Source organism: Notamacropus eugenii, chromosome 3 (genome assembly GCF_028372415.1).
Source record: "Notamacropus eugenii isolate mMacEug1 chromosome 3, mMacEug1.pri_v2, whole genome shotgun sequence".
In the NCBI taxonomy this organism is placed as follows: domain Eukaryota; kingdom Metazoa; phylum Chordata; class Mammalia; order Diprotodontia; family Macropodidae; genus Notamacropus; species Notamacropus eugenii.
In genome coordinates this window covers 122,083,420-122,107,210 of record NC_092874.1, presented here as the reverse complement: position 1 = coordinate 122,107,210, position 23,791 = coordinate 122,083,420, and the positions used below count along the sequence as shown (strand labels likewise).

General features: G+C 40.8%; 1 protein-coding gene across 1 annotated transcript in view; it reads left to right on the top strand.

Moving 5' to 3' along the window:
- Positions 1-23,791, top strand: part of SND1 (staphylococcal nuclease and tudor domain containing 1) — a 498,025-nt gene that overhangs the window by 379,021 nt on the left and 95,213 nt on the right. Inside the window, exon 16 of the mRNA XM_072652826.1 lies at positions 6,308-6,417. Within this exon, the coding sequence (XP_072508927.1) occupies positions 6,308-6,417 (110 nt within the window). The remainder of the gene's footprint in view (positions 1-6,307; positions 6,418-23,791) is intronic.

Below are 23,791 nucleotides of genomic sequence, written 5' to 3'. Positions count from 1 at the left end.
AAATGACCTCCTTTCAGGTTCAGATTTGATAATGAAATTTTCGCTTTCATCAACAACCTCTGTCTTTTAACCTAGTCCTTATAACCACTGTGTATTTTTCTGATACTTAGTCCACATTTTCCTTCCCTGCTCCTAATTATGCCCCCCCCCCCCCCCGGGCGTTTTCAGGCGAGGCAGTTTTTTTCCTTGTGTTTACACCTTTCAAATATTTGCAGATTCTTATCCTGTCACCCACTTAGTCACTGCTTAGCTGAGCTGTACGGATTTAGCACCTTTTATCTTTCCTCTAAAGGCAGGCCTCCCCACCCCTGAGTCATTTTTTGTTGCTTTTCTCTGTGTTCCAATTCTCTCTTATTTCCCAGTTGCCACAGAGATATCTAGAGTTGAATATAAGATCCTAGGTTAAGGTTCCCCATGTGTTTACCCTTTTCCCATTTCCTGTCTTATTGCACTGGTAACACTCAACAATTTGCTAATGCCCACCTCAGGCCTGTCTGTGATTATCAGTCACTGTTCACCATTTCATCTCAACATTACATTTGTCTTCCCTCGGGGAGCCAGTTTTAAGTCTAGTAGGATAAATATGTATATGGCTGGTATTTTTTTTTTTTGCCTTTATGACTTATATAACTTCGAAACTCTTGGTTAAATAACGTGAGACACATACCCCACTTAAACCATGCCAAAAGCCTTCACTTAGAACAAGCGGAAGCGGCCTAGGGACTGCCAAACAGTTTTGAATCCCCAAATCCAATTATTATAAACCATGTGATATACAAGGTATAGTATCCAGCCTCATACAGTTTCTTTTACTTAGCTGTCATTAATACATCCTTTGTACAGCAAGGAATTTCAACTTCTTGGTTCTAAAACTGGCTAAGCAAGCAGAGCACTTGTGTTAATTGTCCTCATTATTCAGTATTTCTCTGTATGGTGGGGAGACGGTTAATAGGTCCATCCTTAGCTCAGGATCAACTCAGCACTTCAGAGTTGTGCTCCAATTAGGAATTCCCCATAGATCACTCCTAGAATTTTAGACCTGGGAGGGACCTTGCCTTGTTCGTTCAAGCAAATTCAGACTGTTCGTTTTAAGATGTGAGATGAGAAGTGATTTGTCCAAGATCACAAAGCTGGTTGATGGAAGACCTCCTGCTGATCCGATAAGGTGGCTCATTGCACTATACTGAACGCATGTAAGACATGCCCTTCTCCCTAGAATTCACATTTAAATAGAAGTGTTGCAGTGTTAGATGACACAACCAAAATTAAGGCTAATCATGGAGATTTGGAGTAATCAGAGAGCCATTGTTCATGGGACATTTGGAAAAAGGGGAAGACATTTTGTAACTTGCCTGCCACCACTGGTTCTGATCCGTTTGAAATTGTGCCAAGGAAACCCTAGAGCAATAAGCATGTGTCTCTGCTCTAGCTTCCCTCATAAGGAAGGAAAGGAGACTGGCTTGGAGTGTTTGGAACAGTTTTGTTTTACTACCAGTTGCATTTTCAAACTTTTAAAAATAATTTGTATTCTTTGAATGATTTTCAGGAGTTGAGAGTAAGCTCAGCACTTAACCTGCCTCTGTAATGTTCAAAACATTCAATATGCCCTTATCAGCAGGCAGCACCAAGCTAGTGCGTTATCAGGGAAGACAGCTATTAAAGGTAATGTGCACAGTCCAAAATTATAGGCACTTCCTAAACTGGGCTGTGGAGAGTGTCTGGAACTCTGGTGATATCTCACTTCCTATTTAGAGCCTGAAACCCTGCATGGCTTTGAGCTCCCTTCTTGCTACCTGTTAACCTGCCTATGTCTACAGCAGTAAGCTCTGGTTCCCTTACTGAGAACCGAGCTTTCTCTCCTTTCATCCCAATGCATTTTCTTTTCTTTCCTTCTTAAATTCCATTGATTGGTAACAAGCATCCCACCAGGGACTTGAACACAGTCTTTCATTCACTACTTTGGGAATGGTGAGGAAGTGGCCTGAATTTTCCTAAGTGATTTAGCTCTGCAGCTGGTAAGGGAGGAAACAATGAAACTTCACCTGCTGTTAACATGTGGCTCTGCCTGATTTTTAGCGGGGCAAGCAATTGTGTATTTCCTGGCTCTTGGCTTTGTATTTTAGAAAATTCTGAAGAATCCTGTTCTCATTTTGTCACTCCTCTGTCACATAGCAGGCTCCTCCCCTCTTGTGTCTGTGGTCTCTGGAAGCTGACTCAGACTCCTTTGCATTCGTAGGGATAGGATGGAGTGTGACTAGTAAGAAAGTTAGGTTAGTAGCTGATTCTGCTGGCCCTGGTGTTAACTGCAATGGAAGAACTGAGGTAGGAAGAAGGTCCAGCTAGGAGGAAAAAAAGATCATTGGAGAACAGACATCCATTCATGCCCATTTCTGCTTCCCTTCCTTTCTCTTCTCACCTGCCTAACAATTCCAGGGAAACTCCCCTGCAGCTACTCAGAATTAGGTGAAAGTTTATGTTTTGGCTTCTCTGGAATTGTTTTGTATCTCCTGTCAGCTTGTGGTGTTTGTTTCTGTGACCATGCCTGGGGTATAGATACTTTCTGTTGCATGCTCCCTGGCTGCATGTTAAACTGGAGAAGTCAGACAGCCTAGTTGGCTCCCTACTGACTTAGAACCCAGGTTAGGGGTAGGGAGAAGAAAGACAAGGGCACAGCTCTGCCTTTAAGAGCTCTCCCAGAAGTGATATGGTGATGTACAAGTAGCCATCTGCCCTTACATTTGAGTAGTTCAATATTGCTCAGGTAGCAGATGTCTTAGATCAGGCTTGTTTCTCTCACCTAATGAAGTTGGTTGTGGAATGAATTTTCATACAGATTCACTGACTATGCTGAACCCCATTCTCTTCTTCAGATGTTCTCACTCAAGTACCAGAGATAGTGGCTAAGGCCTTTTGACATCCTGACTTCTCTTCAGTGTTCAAATGGCAGTGAAAGCTTGCAGAGGCACCTGGATTCAGCCAACCTCATGTTATCAGGTGGTCAGATGGAAGAAAAAATGTTTCTTCTGACCTCACCTATTCTCAGAGCCATTGTCATGCTCCCTGGTACATGGTCCAGAACTAGTTCCCATACCACACCTGGTGCCCATTCTAGTCATGGTATCACCACCTATTTCAGAATACTTTTAGAAGAACTGACAACTTATTATGTAAGAATCAAAAATTAGTTGAATAGAAGCTTCAAGAAGTTATTTTTACTTTTACTGTAATTTGTATATGACATTGTTTTTGTTGCATCTTTTGGTTTGTAGACATGTATACAGCAATATTCCTTTTGGCAGGTACTGCCGTTTTCTCTTTTATTATAGTAGTCCTTTCTTTCCTAGACTAATCTCGGGCACCATCTCTGAGAGTTTATTGACTTTTAAATAACTTTTGTAGAAATGGACTTATTCCTAATGTATCTTTCTCCCTCACTGGCCTAGGCCTTCCCTGTTTGGGAATGATGCTGCTCAGGCTGCTTCCCACACTTCACTCTGATTGGTGTTTTAACAGTTCCTAGACTCATTGCTTGCGTGGTTGGACATATCATGCTCCCAACTGAAGCTGTCCCAACTACTTTCTTCTCTTCTGACAGTTGTATTTTTCACCTGGTACTTGTGCTTAATTTAGGTTCTTCCCTTTGAGAAGTAATAAGGCTGAGAAAGGAAGCCCTGCTCTCTATCTCCTCATCTTGAGAACTGTAGAGAGATATAATGCATTCCTTTTCCCATGTGTTTTATTATCATGAAAATATGGAACTGTCAGGGACATGGCTACTCACCTGACTTTCTCAGGTAAATGGTAAATTCTCTGTCCACCTCCTAATAGTTCCTAAGAGGATATTCAATATTATAGGAAGCCTACCCCTTCTCCCTTGCTCTCTCCCAACAGTTCCATGTCAAGTATATCTTCCTTCATTGATATAATAAGAATTTATTAGGTACTTTTTATTTGCTTGACATTGGAAAAAGATAAAACCAGAATGGCTTTGCTCTCAAGGGTCTTACATTCCACCAGAGGTGCATAGAAAATATGTAATAATTTTGGGAAACATTAGCAACTGGGATTGGGGAATCAGAAAAAGCCTCATAGATGCTAGCACTTCAACCAAGCTTTGGAATAATTTTAGACTTCTGAGAGGCAGAAGAGAGAAGGGATATTGGAAGGGGGAGGTGGGAGGAGCAACTTGGCCAAGAGTTGGCATGGCTTGCAAGATTTTGAAAAGCTTTAACCAAACAGAAGTTGGGATTTAATCCTAGAGGTGATAAGGAGCCACTGGAGGTTTTTGAGCAACAGACTGATCTGGTTACAACTTGCTTTAGGAATGTCACTTTGGCATTTGTGTGGAGAAGAAAAATATTTGAGACAGGAAGGCCATTTGGGAGGCTCTTCAAATAGCCCAGGTGATTGATGATGAAGACCTGGATTATTGGTGGAGTCGTGCAAGTGAATGAAAGGGGATGGCTGCTAGAAGTGTTAGGGTGATAGAATCCACAACCGTTGACTGCTAACCATTTCTCTATGACCTGGTACTTAAATAAAGGTTAGTACCTCCCAGTTCCCTATCCTTGCAAATAAAGAAGTCAAAATTAGACTAGAGGCACAAAAGAAAAATCATTTTCTTTTGTCTTTGGAGTTCCATTCTTTTCATTTTCAGGCCATTTTTAAAAATTTCACTTCTTTTTCTTGGTGAATTTTGGTTTTTACATCACTTTCATTGCTGAATATGTTTTTCCCCGACTAAGCAAGCCTTCTCTTGAAACAGTTTTTTTAAAATAATTCAGCCAAACCAACTGACATTCACCATATCTGTCAGCATACCAAACATTCCATACCAGTAGTTCTCCACTTCTCCAGCAAAAGGAGGAGGTGCGTTTTCTGGGACCACATTTGGACATTATAATGACACAGTTTTGTTTCATTGTTCCTTCAGTCTACATTGCTGACAATTGTGTGTGTTGTTTTCCTGGTTCTGCTTCGCTCTTCATCAGACAGTATGTCTTCACCCTTCTGGGAGAAACCTGTATTTCCATTTCTTACGATGCCATTATTCCCTTACATTCAAATGCCACAATAGCCCTTCCTTAATTGATGTGCTCTCTCCTGAAGCTGACCAAGCCTTCTCTTTGCCTGGAGTTCGGCCTCAATTCAACTTTATCCTTAAGTTCTTAGACCATGCAACTGTACTAGACTGATGATACTTATATTTGTAAAGTGTGCATCAAACCTGCAGCTCCTATTGGGTGACAATATTTGTAGACTTAATGAGTCAAGGGAGCTATTAATTCAGTCAACAAATATTTATTGAGTACCTACTACATACAGAATACTGCACTCAATTCTGAGAGGGTGGGGAACAAAAAGTTTCTTCATCCCCAGGGAGTTTACAGTACAGGAAGCTTGGGTAAACAAGACATATACACAAAAACATATTATGAGAAGTTTCCTGTAAGTGAATGGTAAATGAATGGCAAATGTTTCCTGTGAATGAATGGTAAAAATAGTGAGTCCAGCAAGAGTTGAAAGAACAGGAGGACTTTATGTAGCCCCAAGGAGGATGAGGGATTTAAGATTCCCCTAAAGGATGAGTAGGATTTGGATAAGTGAAGAGAAGCTATAGGGCACTTCTTATTATGGCATGCTGCGAACAAAGTCAGAGGAACAGGAATATGCAAAGAATATTCTAGAATCTGTGAGTAGTTCATTTGGTTAGCTCATGAAAGGGCGCAAGCTTGGAAAGGTATATTATGCTTAAATTGTAGTTACCCAGGCCAAAAGATAAAGACTTCAGCCAAGGGCAGGATAGTTGATGGTTTCTGAACAGGGAAGTGACATGATGAAAGTAGTGCTTGAGGAAGATTAATCTGGCAACAAAGTACAGGAGAGATCGTAAGAGCGAGAGACTGGAGGCTTGTAAGCTATTGAATTAGTGTAGCCATGAGATAATAGAACTAGAGTGATGTCTGTAGGAATGGAAAGGAAAGATCATACTCAATCTACATCAAAAATGAAGAATCAGTAGGTAGCACTCTGAGAGTGACTGGATCATTGAGTAGAACCTAGGGGAGAGAAAATAGAAACAATTTTGAGATCTCTTGAAAATGATGTCATTACTGACATAAAAGGAAATTAAGGGAGAAACTGATTTGGGAGATAGAGGTCATGACTTAACTCCTCCTACTGAGCTTAGCTGTGTTTCATACAAAGGCACTTGCTATTATAAGGTTCAACTATCTACTGGGCAACATTCCTTAAGGTTTCTATTGGGAAACTGATCTCTTCTCCACTGTGCTGTTTCCTGCCCCAGGCATTGAATGTCCCCGTGGAGCCCGGAACCTCCCTGGCCTGGTACAGGAGAGAGAACCCTTCAGTGAGGAAGCAACACTCTTCACCAAGGAGTTGGTACTACAGCGAGAGGTAGGTGACTCCTGGCCAAGAAACCAGGTCATAACAAATACTTTTCTGCCATGTTGTCCACGAGTCCAATCCTAGGGGACCATGACACTCACTGCCCAGATTTGTCATCCTGTAGGTTGGAAATCAGTTTCCCTTTCCACAGGAATCTCCTTCATTCTGCCTCCTCTGAGGTCTATCTAAGCTGCTCCTTAGCCATTGTCAAGTTGGGAAGTTACAATATCGCCTGAGGGTTCTAAGCCCTCCCAAAGCACAGCCAAAACCTTAATGCAGTAAACCCAGGGCTCAGCAGTACTCTTTTTTGGCTTATTAGCTGGGCCCACCTGCCTCTAGCTGAATTTAGAAGCTTGACTAACCCTGTCAGGGTCCAATTTTCTTTGAACATTTATTTGTATCTTTGAGTAATTGCATTTTCTGTAACGGGTTTTCTGACTTAATTTAATTGTATTTCTGTTTCTGCCTGTTAGGCGGGCTCTTTCAGGCAGGAGTTATATTATCAACTGCTATGGGCACCTCCTTTACTGATTTTTCTCGAGTCCTGGACAGCAAATCCTTCACCTTCCTGGGGCTATGTTGTCAGCCATTGTCCTCTGCTAGCAATGCAGGGGGTAGGATGGATTGGGGAGTGATTTAGGTTCAAGAACAAGGTGTTCAGAGCCACCTTCTCTTTCATTTCCCTTCTAGTCAAGCTTGATAGTGGACTATCAACCCTTCATGCAATAACCTGGTGCTTTCTCTGGATGTTAGCTTGAAGTGTGATCTAGACATCCCTTTCTGAGAATTCTGTAGGTGCTTATGATTTGTGTTTATAATAGAATAAAGGTACTTAACTTTATTCTAGAGTTTGCCTATGCCTCTGGAAATAAAGAATCTGAACTCTAAGCCAGAATGAAGTTGGTTAAAAGGGGGTCATGCAACTTTTGTTACTTCATTATTGCTTTCACATGTGAACAGATTTTTGCCAGTAAACTAGAAGAGGTAAACTAGTGTAGGGTGTTAAATAATGCAGGTACCTATTTATTGCTGCTAAAACCCTCTACTTGGCCTCCATTTTGAAATGAGCCTACAAAGTATGATTCTGATTAGCTAGCATACCAGAAAACTGGCCTGTTGGGACATGTGGCAGAAATGAGCTACTCTCATGTCCACAGAGTGTAGTTGGGTTATGGACAAGCCAGAGAAGAACTCCACACCATTTTCCACATTTCATGGACAAGAGTAGGAAACTTTTGTTCGAAGGTGCTACAAAGTCTTTTCCCTTTTTTTCTTCCATATCTTACTATGGTTGGGGTCTACCAATGTCACCTAGCACCACACAAGGTCATTAGTGGGCTGTGAGGGTTTTGTCCCATTTTAGGAGAATGTTCCCTTTAGAAGGGAATGAGTAACTGGGGCCCTTTTCCTTTGTGTTTTCAAGAGCTGCCTTGGTGCAATTGCTTGTTCCTTAAACTGACGATAATAGTCCTCATCAGACTCATTGTGGCAGCTTACTGACAGTGAATTTGAGGGAAAAAAACACTAAACAAAGCAAAAGTTGATTTTTATCTACTTTCACCCACCCGCCCCACCCCTGCACAACTCCCAACAAGCACAGTTCAGTCTTTCTCAGCCTTGGTGGACATTTCAGAGGGAGAACCTCTCTAGTCAATTTTAAAGATTCCCCAGCCTAAAGAGCTCAAAAGGAAGGCCCTGGATCTCAGGGACTAAATTGATGAGATTTACAGCAAAGAAACTTTGCTGTAATGAAGAGCAGCTTCTGTATATAAAAATCTTTCATATCAAAAAATTTCTTCTGAGTAGTACGGGATGAGGAATTCATATTCTGAAGTAATTGCAAGTATCAAAGCTGAATCCGGAGACTTAAGGGAATTCCAGAACAGGGGAAAGAAGAAGACCCAGCCTTCCCCTAAATGTCCTGTCACCTTGACTTTTCTTCTGCCCCTCTGAAGAAAGGGAAAGGGTGATCCTTGCCATGGGATGACCTATGTAGACACTTCTTTCCCAGTCTCTAGATACATGCTGATTCAATAACTTGACAGATGCCTCCATACAATCTGTATTATTAGTCCCCTTGCCACACAATTATGCTTACCTGCAGATCTCCACTGATGGAACAGAGCAGCATCCTCTTGGCCTTATTGACTCTCCAGAGATCCTTCTGTGTTGTGCTTGTTGCCATTGTTCATATACGCTGTACTCTACCCATATCAGATGATGATTAGATGTGAAAAGATTCTGCTGTCCTTGACTCAACTAAGCCTTACCTCCTTCAACTCTCCCAGAGCATTTTTAGGGTCCTGAAGTGTGATTCCAGAATCTCTGGAGCAGAGATGGAATAAGGTGGACAAAGGACCCAGTATGGTTACAAAGAAATAGTGATAGAGTTATGGACTGGGCCTGTGATTTTACTGGAATAGGGGACTCCCAGGTGAGGAAACTTCCTTCATTGTAGGTTGACGCCTGCTCTGCAGCTTAGAGTCATAAAGAGTTGTCTGAAAAACTAAGAGGTTAATGACTTGCCCAGGATCACATAGCCAGTATGTGTCAGAGACAGGACTTGAACCCATCTTCCTGGCTCTAAGACTGATTTTCTGTTTATCATATCTACCGTCAAGATAGGAAGAATAAAAAGATGGCACTGGAATTACATAATATACATTGCCTGTAAATGAGAATCTTTTTCAGGGAAAGAATAACTAGTAATTTGGCCATTTGGTTGGGAATAGAAATGGGCAGACACTCATCCATAAATTGCTACTTAGATTACCCAGATGCTGGAACACCCAGCAGTCTGTTCCTTAACGATCACTTTTCTCTGCCATTCTTGTCCATCTAGTCTAAGTTTGTTTGGAGTTTTTCCATCCCATCCCAGAGCCCCTCATGGAATATTCAGTGTCACGTACAACCCTTTCTCCGCATCATCAGAGGTTGGGTTCAGATTCCCGGCAGCTGTCACTATATTGAGAACTGTCATTTTCACTCCCCTGGAATGTCTTTTACGTGGTACAAATTGACACTGAGTTTCTAATATTTCAAGTCCTCGCTCAGCCCTGCCTTCTACTCTTACCTTTCAGAGCTTAAGGACTTGGTGTTTGCTCAATTCTCTTTTTTTAATATGCTTCCCTTCAGAAATTCCATCTTGGTGGCCTTTTTTCCTTCTTTGTTGGCGGCCTGAGGTTGCTACTCTGTAGCAGAACAGCACTTACAAATGTCTTGAGTGCCAATGGTACCAAGTGAAGAAAAATATTAATTTAGGTACCATAGCAGAGGTACCTTAACCAAAATAGTCTATTTGTAACCTTTATTCCAAGAATTAATAGTTTGCTGAATGGATGCCCCAATAAGCCTATACCACTTAAACTCCCTAATACTTACCTGTCTTTGGCGGGAAATGATTTGAACTAGAGATTCTTGCTCCAAACATTCTCTTGTAGGACAACTCATATATGAAGTACAGAATCAGGGAGAAGTGACTACAAGCTTATCAAAGCATTGAACTAGGAATTATATGACTGGCTTCTCTCTTGTATCCCTCATTACAATGCCCCTCGAGGATCATGGGTGGAGTTATTGCTGTGGCTTTGAGTAATGTGACATTGGTCTCATGCACAGAGCTACTACCTCCACCTGGAATCCATCAAAAGACTCAAAAATCTGATTTTGGTCCCCAGGTAGATGTTTGTGTCATTTAGTTGCATCTCCAGAGCAATGACAATCCAAGGTCCCCCAGTTTGTGTGTTATAAACCAGACTAGAAACAAAAACTGGGTTTCCTCACTCCACTTATTGTATGGCCTTGGGTAAGTGATTCATCCCTACTTCATTATCCCATTAGGGTAGTGATGCTAGATCCTTCCCTTCCTCTTGGGACCATTCTGATGAACAGTGCACAATAATTTGTGAGACCTTCAGGCACCTTCTTGCTAAACAGCTAACCAATCAGCAGGTATTTATTGACCATTTACTCAGTGCAACATAATGTTTAGTGTCAAGAAAGACAGTAGTTAAGGAATCATCGTAAGGGATTAAGACCATGGTTTTCCATTCTTCCCAGTTACAGGCTAGTGAGATCTCTATCTGTAGAAAATATGGAAAACCTTCCTTATTGAAATCAATGACCACCAAGACCTTCCCCCTAACCTCTAAGCATCTCTGGGCCCTCAGAAATCCTTCATTGCCGCTTTATGGATAACAGTGGGCTCATGCTGTCTAGCCATTGCACACAACCAAAGCTGTTGATCTGACCTATTTCCCTTCTTCCTGCTAACATTGAAAGAGAAGCAATCACCCTGGAGAGCTGGACCTGCATGCTACAGCTGCCAGTGCATACTTTTCTGCACAACCTTTCCCCTCTAACACCACCACTTCCTGCTTCTTGAAAACAAAAATATGTATAAACATTATAAGTTACTAAAGAAGATGAAGTCTATGCTCTCAGGAAATGCAGAAACCAACAGTGGGCATTCATACAGGATTAGTTTGGATAGAAGAAAGAAAAGAGGGCATTTTCAATCTATCATGTTAGACCCATCATCATTTTTAGGTAAGTTATGGTAGTCAAAACAATTTTAAATAAATCTGAATCTTTCTCTCCTCCTTTTGTCTATCTGTTTCCACTCTCCCCTCACCAAAAGCAACTTGCATCCTCAAGGATGTATGAGGGCCTCTGTGCTGTTGAGGAGTAGAGGATTGGGAGCTAAGTTTCACCAACAGATCCAGACTATGAAGACTGCAGAAGAATTCACAAGGTTAAATATAGCTTACCTTATGGTTAAGGTCTGAAAAATGTTTTGCTTCTTAAAGGAAGGTTTTATAGAAGGAGTAAAGACATTGATCTTGGTGTAACTCTGAGTAACACTAATTGAACTAGAGATATTTTTCTGGAAAATCATTCAACCTACCCAATGATTTTCTTTTGTTATTTTATAGAATTACACTTTCCCACTGAATTTCAAGTACCACCTAATTCTTCTCCCCAGGTCAAAGGGCAATTGCAAATTTTGGTTAGCTTTCTACTCACCTCCCTTATTCTAAGCATAATTGGAAGGGTGTCCCAACTCAGTCATACAACCAAACATATTCCTATTCCCTTTATATCCTCCCCCAGTAATGTATTATAAACCACCACTAGCCTGTATGTTCTAGTAATTTGCTTACAGTTTTGACTGCAGTTTCCTTTGAGTAGATGCCAATAAAGAAGTCACCGTTTAGATAAATTAAAATTTTAGAGTGGGAAGAGATCTCATAGTTCATCTGGTCCATTCCCTACTTGAAGAATGTAAATTCCTAAATAGTGGTCCAGCTTCTGCATGAAACCCCTCAATTACCACCCACCTGTGACTGTGACTTTCTCTTTAGGAGCTTTCTGTGCTCCAAATATTAGGAAGTTCTTCCATTATAACAAGGTGAGTTCTTTTTTTTCCTGTAACATTTACCCATTGGGCCTCTTTCTGCTCACTGGAGGTAATCAACTTAAACCTAGTTACCCTTTCACCTGAGTGCCTCAAATATTGGAAGATAGCAGCTTTGTTCACACACAGATCTTTTCCCACAGATGATGATTTCCCTGTCCTCTGTTCCTCCCTCCAATTTTTATGGCTCTCATACTTCATGATCAGGGATGTTTTACCCACAAAGATAGTTTCCCTTTTAACCATCTTTTACTCTCTCCTCAGATGTCATCTTTTTCTGGAAAAGGAAAGGAACTGGGCCAGGGGAGTGAGAACTGATTGTATATCAGATCAAACCTGTAGAACTAATTGACTTCTCTGTTACTAGAGCTCCTTCATTCCAAACATGTTATGGATATGTGTGTTATTTGTATACTCTATACTTTCCTTGCCTGTTAAGATTAGGCAAGGGTTTGTTTGCCTTTTTTTAACTCTTTTCACTTTGGGGAGGAGGGGGAGCAGGAGGGAATGGTTAGGTTTACCATGTCTCTTCTGTAGCCCATTCATCTTCTGATAGCATTAAACCATAGCAGTTAGTTAGAGTTCCAAGTCATATTTTAAATCCCAATCAAAAGAAGATTCAGACTTAGTTGATTAGTCAAAACCAAATGGTGCTACGGTGAAGATAATATCAATTTTTAGCTAGGTTGAATAAAAGGAAAAGACATGGTGTTTTCCTTCCTTCCAAGTTGTTGTGCCTCCTCCTGCTAGTTTTTACTATTTCCAGGTGATCATCAGATCTTAGATTTAGGATCACCTCCAAACAGTCAGAGCTCGGTTGTCTATTTTTCCCCTTCTGTTTGTAACTTTCATAGGCAATGGAGCATAGAATTGCATCTATTCTTCCGAAATAGCTTCCAGGCCTAATTTTTCATTGGTTTGGCCAGGCTCCTGTTACCTGTAATTATGTCATGCAGTGAAACTGGCATTGGAATGACAAGACTCACTGCCTTCAGGGACTTATGTGCCACTTTGGGGCCAGGGAAGATGACACAGTAAGTCATAGTCTAGGGATTGGGACAGATTTGTCCTCCTGGGTATATGGTAGAAATCCTACGTGAGGAAAGAAACCTTTTTCAGCGTAAATGTTTCGTTGTTACCTATGGGAACCTGCTATTTCAGTTTCCTCCTCAATGCTTTTCTGTCAAATCAATGACTCCTTAATTTTTTCTAAGATACAGTACCAGATTTAACAGTACCAACTGTATCAGCTGCACTTAAACTTTCATACTGACCTATCTTTACCTCTGATATCTGTACAGCATTCAAAGTAGTAAAACACCAGGGCATTTTAGACCAGTAGCCTCTCTGGTTTACACTAAAATGGCCTACAGAGCTTAACCAGAATTCTATCTAAATTAAGGAATGAGAGGGGAAGATACATTGAGCCATCTCCAGATATTTTTATTAGGAAGGCCAATTACTAGATCATCTACCATATTTTCATTACAAAACAACCCATAAAAATCCTTCAGATTTCTTCAAACTAGGCAGACAATGACATCCTATCTGATGTAAGCTAATGTTCATTGTGAAACATCTCCAGAGGAAGGCAGTTACCTAGATATCCATAGCCCCTCTTGCCCTGATACACTGATCATGTATATCCCAGAACAAATGATTCTCCCAGCAAGAAGCTTGATACCCCCACAGGATGGGCTAGAATGGGGTTGGCAGAGTTGGATTCCATTTGTTTTCATTTATGTGCACTTAGCACCTGCCTCTGGTTTCTTTTTTCTCTTTGATGATCCATAGTTTCTGCCCTCCATTAGTTGCATTAAGCTTTTCCAAGTGAAAAGGAACCCAATTCTCAATATTACATAGAGCTAACAACCTAGTAACTTCATTTTTCAGTTGAAATTTTATTTCTTAGAAAAATAATTTGAAGAATGTTTTCCCATCCTTGCCTTGGAGCAATTTCTAAGCCACGGTTATTGTCACAATGAATGTCTCCTAGGTCTCCATACTTATCCCCAGAACTAAAAATGGCTATTTAACTATGTGAGTGTGACATCAGAAGAATCCTATTCCTTAAGAGGCCACTGTCAAAGCCATCCTGAAAGTTTTCTGTAGTGGTCTTGATATTTTTTCTTCCTGACCAAGACTGATGTGTTATACTAGTTGTATTTGACATTATTTTCTGGCATATTTCTAGTCTTTATGATCTTTTGCAGATTTACACTGCCTCCCCAGCTCTTTTGCCTCTCTCTGCCATCTCTAGTTAACCTCCCTTAAGGAGTCCCTTCTTTGTACATCAGCATTTTCACCCAGTATTGTGCAACATGATAACTATTTTTCAACCCAAATCCTGTTAAACATCAGATGGGTTATTTGAATATCCTAGTAAAGAATAGGAAAATGTGTGATTTTATAGGAGCTCTGATCTATCTAATTAAAACTAACATCTCTGTTTTGGTGAGTGAGATCTCCACTGACAACAAAAACATGAGTCTATTCTGGATGGCAGACTGACCTTCATGCTGCCTTCTGCTTTCTCTCCCATTATATCAATCACCAAGAACCTGTCTGTAGCAGAACTGGTCAGGCTGTACTAGTGAACTTCCCCTATCTCTTTCCATCCATGACAGTTTCTGTTCAGCTGCACTTAAATGGGGTCTGATAAAATAAAATGACTGATGATTTGTTACCAAATGTTCTAAGTTTCTGGAGTAGGATTAAGAACAAGCTCTGCTATTCCAGTGAAATCTTCTTGATGTAAAGATGGTTTCATTGGAGTACCACTAGAAGTTAATTATTAATGGAAGGAAGTTGCTGGGCTAGAGGTGTCAAACACACAGCCCACAACACTCCCAAGTACAAATCAGATTAAAATGTAATTGAAATATTTAACAAAATAAATAAGAATATATAAGTAACACTACATTTTAAAATCCATTCAACATGTGGACTATAAGGATCCTTATGTATGGATTATTGGCCTCCATTTGTGTTTGAGTTTGATATCACTGATCTAGGGGAGTCTACCTGCTATCTACATTATCTGTAGCTCCTCAGACGTGTCTGGTGCATAGATAGAATCTAGACTGTTATCTCTATCTTATTATTTAATTCTAAAACTATCAACCTTAAATTTTTTTATAACTTTATTGAGAAAATATAACAAATCGTGCATTACTGCTGACTGAATATGGCCTGGCCTGGCCCCTTGATATCGTTTAGAATGGAACCATTTAAAAAGTGTATTCTTCCTTATAGGAGGGGCCTGGCATTTACTTGCATCTCAGTTTTGTTTTCTCATTCTTTCTATCTGAGCTCATGGTATAGTCTTCTTAAGTCTTAATCCTTCATCAGCTTATGTGGCTGCAGACTTAGCCATTTCCAAATGCCCAGGGTACACTTAGCAACTTCCTCCTACTAATCAGCATTTCCACCACTGCTAGATCAGCAGATTTGTAACTTGTATTTTGCTAAATATCTTGGCCCTTCAGGTACTTGGATAGAGACACAGAAAACAGGAGAGCAGTGTCAATACTGATTTCAGAATTAAAGTACTGTATCATATTCTTATCCCTTTACAATCCTTTTCATAGTCCATGATTATTTCCTATTTATGCTTTCTACAGCTTGGTTGTATATGTTGTCTTCTTCATTAGAATGTGTCTTGAGAGCAGGAACTATCTTCTGCCTTCCCTTTTATCCCCAGTGCTTAGCACAGTGCCTAGCATTTAGTAGACACCTAATAAATGTTTATTGACTGACTGAAACCTGCCCTGCCATGAGAACACAGGAGTGAATTCATTAGATTCCATTCTTACTAGAAGTGGAGGCTTTGGGGTTCCCAAAGAGATCCTAAGTATTTTGCCATCAATGGAAGAGCAAAACTGAATAGCAAATTACCAGTAGCCAAACACATAGCTGTGTAGGCTATGTGACTTGAAGGAAGTTCAGTGGCTAATCAGCTTTGCCTTTATCAACATCCCAGAGATAGTGCAAGGAATGTTTCCAATATTCTCTGGCAGGAGTTGTTTACAATGGTTTCTAGTCTGAGCCCACAGGAACTATGTCCTTTTCCCTCTGGGCCTAAGAGCAAGACTATCCTTATTCTGCTCTTGCAGTGGGCACCAATGAGGTGTAATCCCTTTTGTCTATTTTTTTTTAAGCCTATCTTTCACATTCTTCCTTAATTTCTTGACTCTAGCCCTGACAAGTACAGCAGCTTTGGTTTCTCATAGGCAGAATTAATTATCATATAGTAAGGCACCTGGATACTCAGAGCACTGAACTGAAGTTGAACTACACTACTCAGGCAATATGGCCTTTCCTGCTTCTTTTTCTTTGTTAATTGCCTGTTGAAATCCTAAATGTTCTTTGTCTTACTCAGACTAGAAAGTGCATCAGCCGCTCACTAGTCTGATCCCAGTACTGATCAACACAGAAGGTTTGGAATGTTCTGTTTCTGACCTGGGCCTATTCTCCCTTCCTTAGAGAGCCTTGTTTCCCACCCTTATGTTGAGGGTGGGGGCCACTCAACATCTTAATGCAGTATCTAATAAGCTTAGCTGATTGCAGCTCTGAACTCAAGCAATCCTCTAGCCTCAGCCTCCTTGGTAGCAAAGATTACAGGTATGGGCCATCACACCTGGCCTTAACTATCCTTTAAAAATGAACTCATATGCCACCTTACTCAAGAACACTTCCCAAATCTCGCCTCCCCAAACTTTAGACTTCACGTGGTTCTTTGCTTTCACTTCTCAGATTCACTCCCAGCATATTATTTTGTGCTGTAATTATTTGTGTATGCAATCATGTCTGAACTAAATTGGTATCTCACCCACCATATGGCACAGTATTCTGCACACAGAGGGTGTTTAATAAATGTTTGTTGAATTAAATTTGAACAAAATAAGGCACTCAAATTTTTCAAGTTCATTCACAAAGAGCAAGTTTTTCACCTGTAGGACTGCTGGCTAGTATGTCATACTCTTTATCTTTGTCTTTTCCCTCTAAATCACCAGGCTGTTTAACCAAGAGCTTATAAGGGAGTTCGTATCACAGCAGCCTCAAAGATAGCAAGCTTCTACTATGACGTAGGTCAATAATATCAAGTATAGGCTTCAGGTGAATGAAAATAGAGGCTGGTTTTTGTTAAGGCAAGGCATTGGGTAAGATAGTAAGCACTCTTTTCAGTTCAACAAACGTTTACCAAGGGATGGCCCTAGGCCTTGGTGGGAGATAAAGACAAAGACAGACTCTGAGAGAGTAATGAAATGGAGAGAGCGCAGACCACCACCAAAGGAGAGAATCTGGGCATCAGAAAAGACATCACCTTGGAAGATGAGGTGAAGGCAAAAAAGCCTCCAAAAGTGCCCCATGGGAGCGTCATTTCTGCTGCTTCCTTGGGCAGGTGATTTTGAAGTGGAAGCTGAAAGTCAGTAGGGCAGACAAGTCTGCTGAGATGTACCCCTACTCTGGTTCCTTAGTACCTGCAGAGACCCTAAAGCTTAGGATTCCTCTATCTTTTGTCCAGAGGTAGACAACTATTTCTGATATTCTGGACTTGCCTCTGCAAAAATATGGAAGCTAGGAGAGCTTGCATTTCCTTCGTTCCTCTCTGCTTTCTGAAAAACTCATTTACCCTTCCTTCGAAGTCGCTTCCCCCACCAAACTAGTAAACATAAATGTGTTTGCTATATATAAAATCTGATAGCATACCAGCACTTCCTCTCCAGTTTAATGCAGATAGATTTCAAGTGTTAATAAAGTATTTACAGAAAGAAACCTTGGACCAGTATCACTTTTCTCAAGAAATACTGAGGCTTTTCACTCTAGCCATTTACAGCACCAAGAAGTTACAATATACATTCTCTTGTTCTCTCCCTCCTTCTCTTTCTCTCTTCCCCCCCTTTCACACACACACACACGCACGCACGCACGCACACACACACACACACACACACACACATACACAGCAAGGAAGAACTCCAGGGAAATACTGCATCAAAGTACTGACTAACTTTTTTGCATCTATCCTTCTCTTTCATTCTTTTCTCCCTCCCCCCTCGTGATTTTGTAATTTGTACAGTGTCATTGAGAGGTGTTGAATAGATCAATAGCAATTCACCTTTTTCTCTTATTGATTAAAGTAACAGTACAAAAAAAATGCCAGGCAGTACCAATCCATTTATCATAAAATATACAACTCCAACCAAGCCACCAATGACCTTTACCATTGACAGTTGTGCTGCTAACATGCAGAAAAAAGATTCTCCCCATTTCCCACATACTATGCAAGAATGAGAAAATCTTGTGCTGAGGCTGCTGGAACCAAAGTGAGGATGAGACAAGGTAGTTGCAGGTAGAAGAGAGGTGCTGGTTTGAAAAGTGATTGCTGTGTGGCCTATATTTTTTGACATGAGTTTGAGAGTTCATTATGAGGTGAACTGAGTTCTTGGAAAGAAGCTAATGTTGACACAACATGGGTTATAATGGATCGTTATTGCTATCTGCCTCTATAGATTTCTGTGTTTCTCTAGGCAGAAGTAAACTTTACTTCGCTTTACCTGTGTTTCTCCAAGATATGAATATAGATTTGTGACTGGAAGTGTCTGTGTTCTCTATGAACTGGTTGAGTTTTTGCTAAGGAGTATATGAGTATTTTCTTTCATCCGCATTGGATTTGAGGTCTTGCCAGAGGAAATGGAGAGTTTGGGATCCCCAAGGCCTGACCTTGTGGAGACCCTTATGTTGTCCAAGAACTTGACAGACTTAACAGAGGAATTTTTGTCATCCAGGTAAACAACGAGAGGAGAGAACTCTGTTGTTTCCTCTGATGTTGTACATATATCCCCAGTTCTCTCACCAAAGGCCCAAAACCCACAATAAAGTAAAGATTCCTGGAGTATGAGATTCCAACCCCAAGTTCCCTTTAAAATTCTGGATCTTCCTCCCACACAATTTCAGAACACAAAGTACTATACATCTTTGACCTCTTCCTGTGACCACCCAGTGAGTCTTCCTTGGGAGCTTCCAGGAGTGACCATTCTCCAAAGATTGAAGTTCAGTTCAACCCAGAACAGTTGTTGTTCTTAAATGTCAGCCCGTAACTTGTCCACATCATGCTCAGCCAAATCATTGCACCCTCCCTTACCTTTTTAGATCTTAAATTTATTGTTTGGTAGCATGATGGCCCAATTCCCAGAACTTGATAACTGCCTTGAACCTTGAGAATGAAAGTAAGTTCACCTGCTCATTTCTTCCACTCACTTAGGAGTCACTTACCTGAGAGGACAAAGTAAATGCTGGAGACAGGAGGCTAGTATGCTGACTTTGATTGGCATGATTGAGATGATGGTCCTGGGATGCATGCTGTCATCTCTGTGGATTCTTGTTGTGTTTCTTAGCAGCATTACCATAACCATTTTATATTTATTGGGTGACTACTAGGCTCATAACAATGTTCTGAGTGCTTCTTTCTACCCCAACAGGAAGATTCCACTTTGCAAAGCTAGACCCCATCTCAAAAGCCTAGTGTCTATGTCAGGGAGCTCTGGGACCTATGGAGAACTAGATCTGATGAAAGCAGCCAGCTTTCCCTGAAGCCAGTTAATTACATGTGCAACTACCAGCAGGGCAGTTGCTCTTTGCGCAGGAATCATTAATAAACCGTTATGTCCAGCTAGGTAGGTTTAGGAGAGAATCTGGTGACTCTGGCAAATCCTTAGCTTTGTTGAATATTCTTTTTTTTCTCTTCTCTAGTCTCTTATCATATAAAGGAAGAGGAAAGTGAGAAACTGGAGAACATACCTTTTCAATATTCTCCTCCTGAAGTAGAACCACTCCCCACTATCCCTGAAATAGGATAGGATCTTTCAAACATCATCTTGGCAGGCAGGGTGTAAAAGGGTTCTCAGCTTGCTGTGGGTGGGAAATGTTGATGGCTTTGCTCCTAATATTTACAGCAAACTGCAAACAGGGCCCAGGCTGCTGAGAAGGTAACTAGTACAACAGATGGCAAATAGTCCCCTTCCCACTATAGCCAAAGAATGAGACCATCTTCCTTCAGCCAAAGAGTCTCAAGTCCTGCTGTATCTGAATGCAAATTTCCATTTATAGTGGCTTCTGGTTTTCCATTTTTTAGCACAGATGTTATCAGAGGTATAAAGAATTGAATTTGGTTTAAGATGAGAATAATTAATTTGAAAATATACTCCAACTAGAAATGTCTTCCTTCCTTTTACAAGCTACAGAAATAATGATTTTTTTTCCTATGTGAGTGATAGTGCAAGACCTAAAATTTTTTTAATCTGATTATGAATTTAAAAAAAGTATGGTCTGTTCATTCCTGCTAGATTTCAGTGTGCCACACTCACATTATAAATAATACTTGTATCAGGGCTCAACAAATCTTGGGTCACATATATAGCATTTGGGAGGTAAAAAACAAAACAGTTGAGGCATGCACTTAGCTCTTCTTACTTATTTGTTTTCTTGTTTAATTCTAATCATAGCTTGTAAAGGAGTATCATATGGCTCCAGGCAACATAAGGGATTTTTTGCAGACAACAATAAAGATTTAATTTGAGGCACCTTGGACTATCATACATGGTTGCCCCAGTGAGGATTAGCCTATGTATGATACACAAACTTGCCTGAAGGAAGTGGAAGGAAAACTGAACCTTGGGTCTTCTACCTGCACACACATGTCCCATACATTTCACTGACTAACTGTGCTTATCATTTTCTTTGAGCCTTTCCAAAGAATCCCTTCAAGAACTTTCTATTGGCCCCAACTGAGTCTCAACCTAAGGTGGAGAACTAGGGTCTTGTAGAAACATAAAGCCTTTCCCTCTGTTTTATTATTTCTTTCTTGGAAAGGTGAAAAACTCATGGCTCCTGAATGTAAAGTAAATTTGTGATCCCTGCCATAGACCTTATCTAGGCCAAAGATTGTTTTTGCAGTTGAAGAAGCTTAGTATTAGAGAAGTTACATAACTTGCCTTTAGTCACACGTGTGTCTTTCTTTTAGGGTCTAAGTCATACTTGGAGATTGTGTTAATTCTATAGATGGATGATATGCATGTGATGCAGGCAGGGTGAGATTCAGTCTGTTTTATACTGAATTAATGAATAAGAAGAGAAGGTGAAGCTTATGGGGGCAGGGGGAGAATGATATGTAAAGGGGACTTCCCTTAGACAAGGTTATAAAGCCAGTTGGAGAAAGGGACTAAAGACAGGCCATAAATGAAAAAAGCAGGTATCTGGCATGGGGAGGGTTGACAGACCTGGAATTTTCCAATGTCTTTCCATGGGATTTGATAGTAAGAAAGCCGCTGTTTTTCTTGCCAAAAATTAAGAGCCAGAAATGCCCAAAGGGAATGACCAGGGAGTGCTGAACTGTTATCAGATTAGATTTTATTTTACTGAAAGACAAGCAAGAGTCTAGCTAGAATTACCCTCAGACTACCTGGAAAGCAACCTATGCAGCACTCTAGGCTGAGCACTTTGCCCTATATCTTAGAGCAGCTTCCTAAGCATGTAAAACTGAGCCAGGAAACAAATGAAAATCCACAGGGTTTCAACTGCTGCCCCCAGTCTACCTTGTCTCCTTGCTTTTCTATCTCTCTGCTGTGCCATGAGCTCAGTTTCTACTACCCATTGATGACACTGTGGTATATGTTGGGGGGGGGAAGAGGTGTCTGAGCCCTACCCTTTCCAGTCCCCCTTCTACCCATTCACAGAAGCTGTTTAGCCTTCTCACTAGTTGTGACATCTTTTTGTCTTCTTGAGTTGTTTATCAAAATGAAGAGAAGCAAATCACATTTTATTAACTGACTTTTTCTTCCCTTCCCTCCCCCCCCCCAGCCCCAAAGCAAAGCTAAATAGAGCTATACGCATACACAAGGATTGTATTTAGCCTTGATGGTGTGGCAGAGTGAGGAAGGCATATTTCTGGAGGTTTATCTGTTATCTAGTAAATAAACACAGGGAGGTGTGAGTACTTAATAATTTGATAGTAATAATAAACATTTATATGGTACAATAACAGCTTTGATGCAGAGCATAATTTTCTTTAGATTTCTATTAATTGTGTTTGTGCATGTAAATAGCCCCTGGCAAGGGGCTTGGAATTCCGCAGTTAAACTACATTAAATATCAATTAAAACATGATAAAATGGAAGCTTAAGAAAATATGTGAAAGTCAGACTGGTTATGATTACAGGAAAGGGGGAGGGGTGAGGCTGAGCTGAGTTGTTTTTGAGATCTGTTCTCCTTTCTTGACTGTCATTTACTCTGAGTTTTTGTGGGTCCCCTGAGGTGTGTATGATGGCACGTTTTGTGTTCCTTTGTTCAGATCATAAGAGTCTCTGAAGTTTTTCATCATAGCTAATAAGATGAAAATTGGATCAGCTCAATCAAAAACAAATGCTCATTTCCTTAGACTAAAATGTATCTTCCCAGGTTCCTCCTCTCCTCAAAGTTCTACAACCTACTACAATCTTTTGATTTGAATTTCCCAAATAATACTCCTGTCCATACTTTTGCCCTACAAAACTTCCCCACTTTTTTCAAAAGGATCCTCACTAAATTGTAAGAAAGGAGAAAGGGTGCCAGTACTTATGTCAAACCAGTTGGCCATGCTCTTTTCCTTCCCTTCAGGTAAGCCAGCTAAAATGTTCACCCTGGGAAAAGCAGTGGGAAGGTTTTTCACTGCAGCTAAAGATCTTCTGGGGTTGAACTTCAGATGAAAGCATCACGTAAGTGCAGAGTCATTACTGTTCCCCCAACACACCTGTCTACAGTTGCTGAATCTGGTCCTCCCCATCTCTTCTCCTTCCCTCCTCCTAACCTACTGGGATTGTGGCAACCCCATATTACCCAGGGAATAATCCCTGGACCTTCTTCCTTGCTTCGTGTTATATTCCTCTGCCACCTGACTATAGAACTTCTGAACTAAAACTACTATATACAACCTTTCTCCATGTGTCTGAAACTTTTGTCACCTTTACCTGTTGTAGATTAAACCAGTCATTGAGATATTGTCATATAGTGTAATCAAAAAAGCAAGGGGAGGGGCAGCTAGGTAGCATAGTAGATAGAGCACTGGCCCTGGAGTCGGGAGGACCTGACTTCAAATGTGGCCACAGACACTTGACACTAGCTGTGTGACCTTGGGCAAGTCACTTAAACCCAAATGCCTCAAAACCCGCCCCTCCCCCCTTCAAAAAAAGGGCAAGGGGCCAGAAATCTGGTTCTAGTTTCATTTCCATCACTATCTTGTTCTGTAACCTTGGGCACGTTTCATAGACTTTAAAAGGAGAGGACTGAACTAAAATAACTATATTAGGCAAGGGCCCACTCTCTAAAACTCTTCAGTCCTATGTCCTATATACTGGACATACAGAGTTTTTCAAATTTCTTTAAGGAGTTTAAAGGCATAGGTTTTTTTAAAAAGGAGGTATAACAGAGGGACTCCATTAACAAGGCAATGTGTATATCCTTTTTTTGGACCCCATTTTTAAAAAAAGCAAACATGTTTTTCAACCCTTTAGAGAAGATGCCCACCAACCCTCCAATAAAATTCCCTCATTTAAAAAGACAGAACCTAAAAACCTGTGCTTTTCGATGCTTTAGCCCTTTCTGGGGTTTACTGATGCTACAAAAGGGATTTTGGCACGCTCCAGTAGTCAGTTGGCATTACAACTACTGGTGTGATATGTCAGGTCTGCCCAAGAGACAGCCCTATACCCTGTGCAGGCCAAGATAATGAGTTTGCAAGCCATTGCTGAGTCAGTCAGCACATATTTGGGGGCTCATACTGTGGTGAACACGGTATGATGGAGATCTTGACTCTCTCACCATACACGTTATTCCCAAGCCCGACTGCACCCAGCAATCTCAAGTGCCAATTCCACTGGCTGGCCTTGGCCTCGATGAGCCCCCCTGCAGAGCTGCCAGCCCTGAACAGCT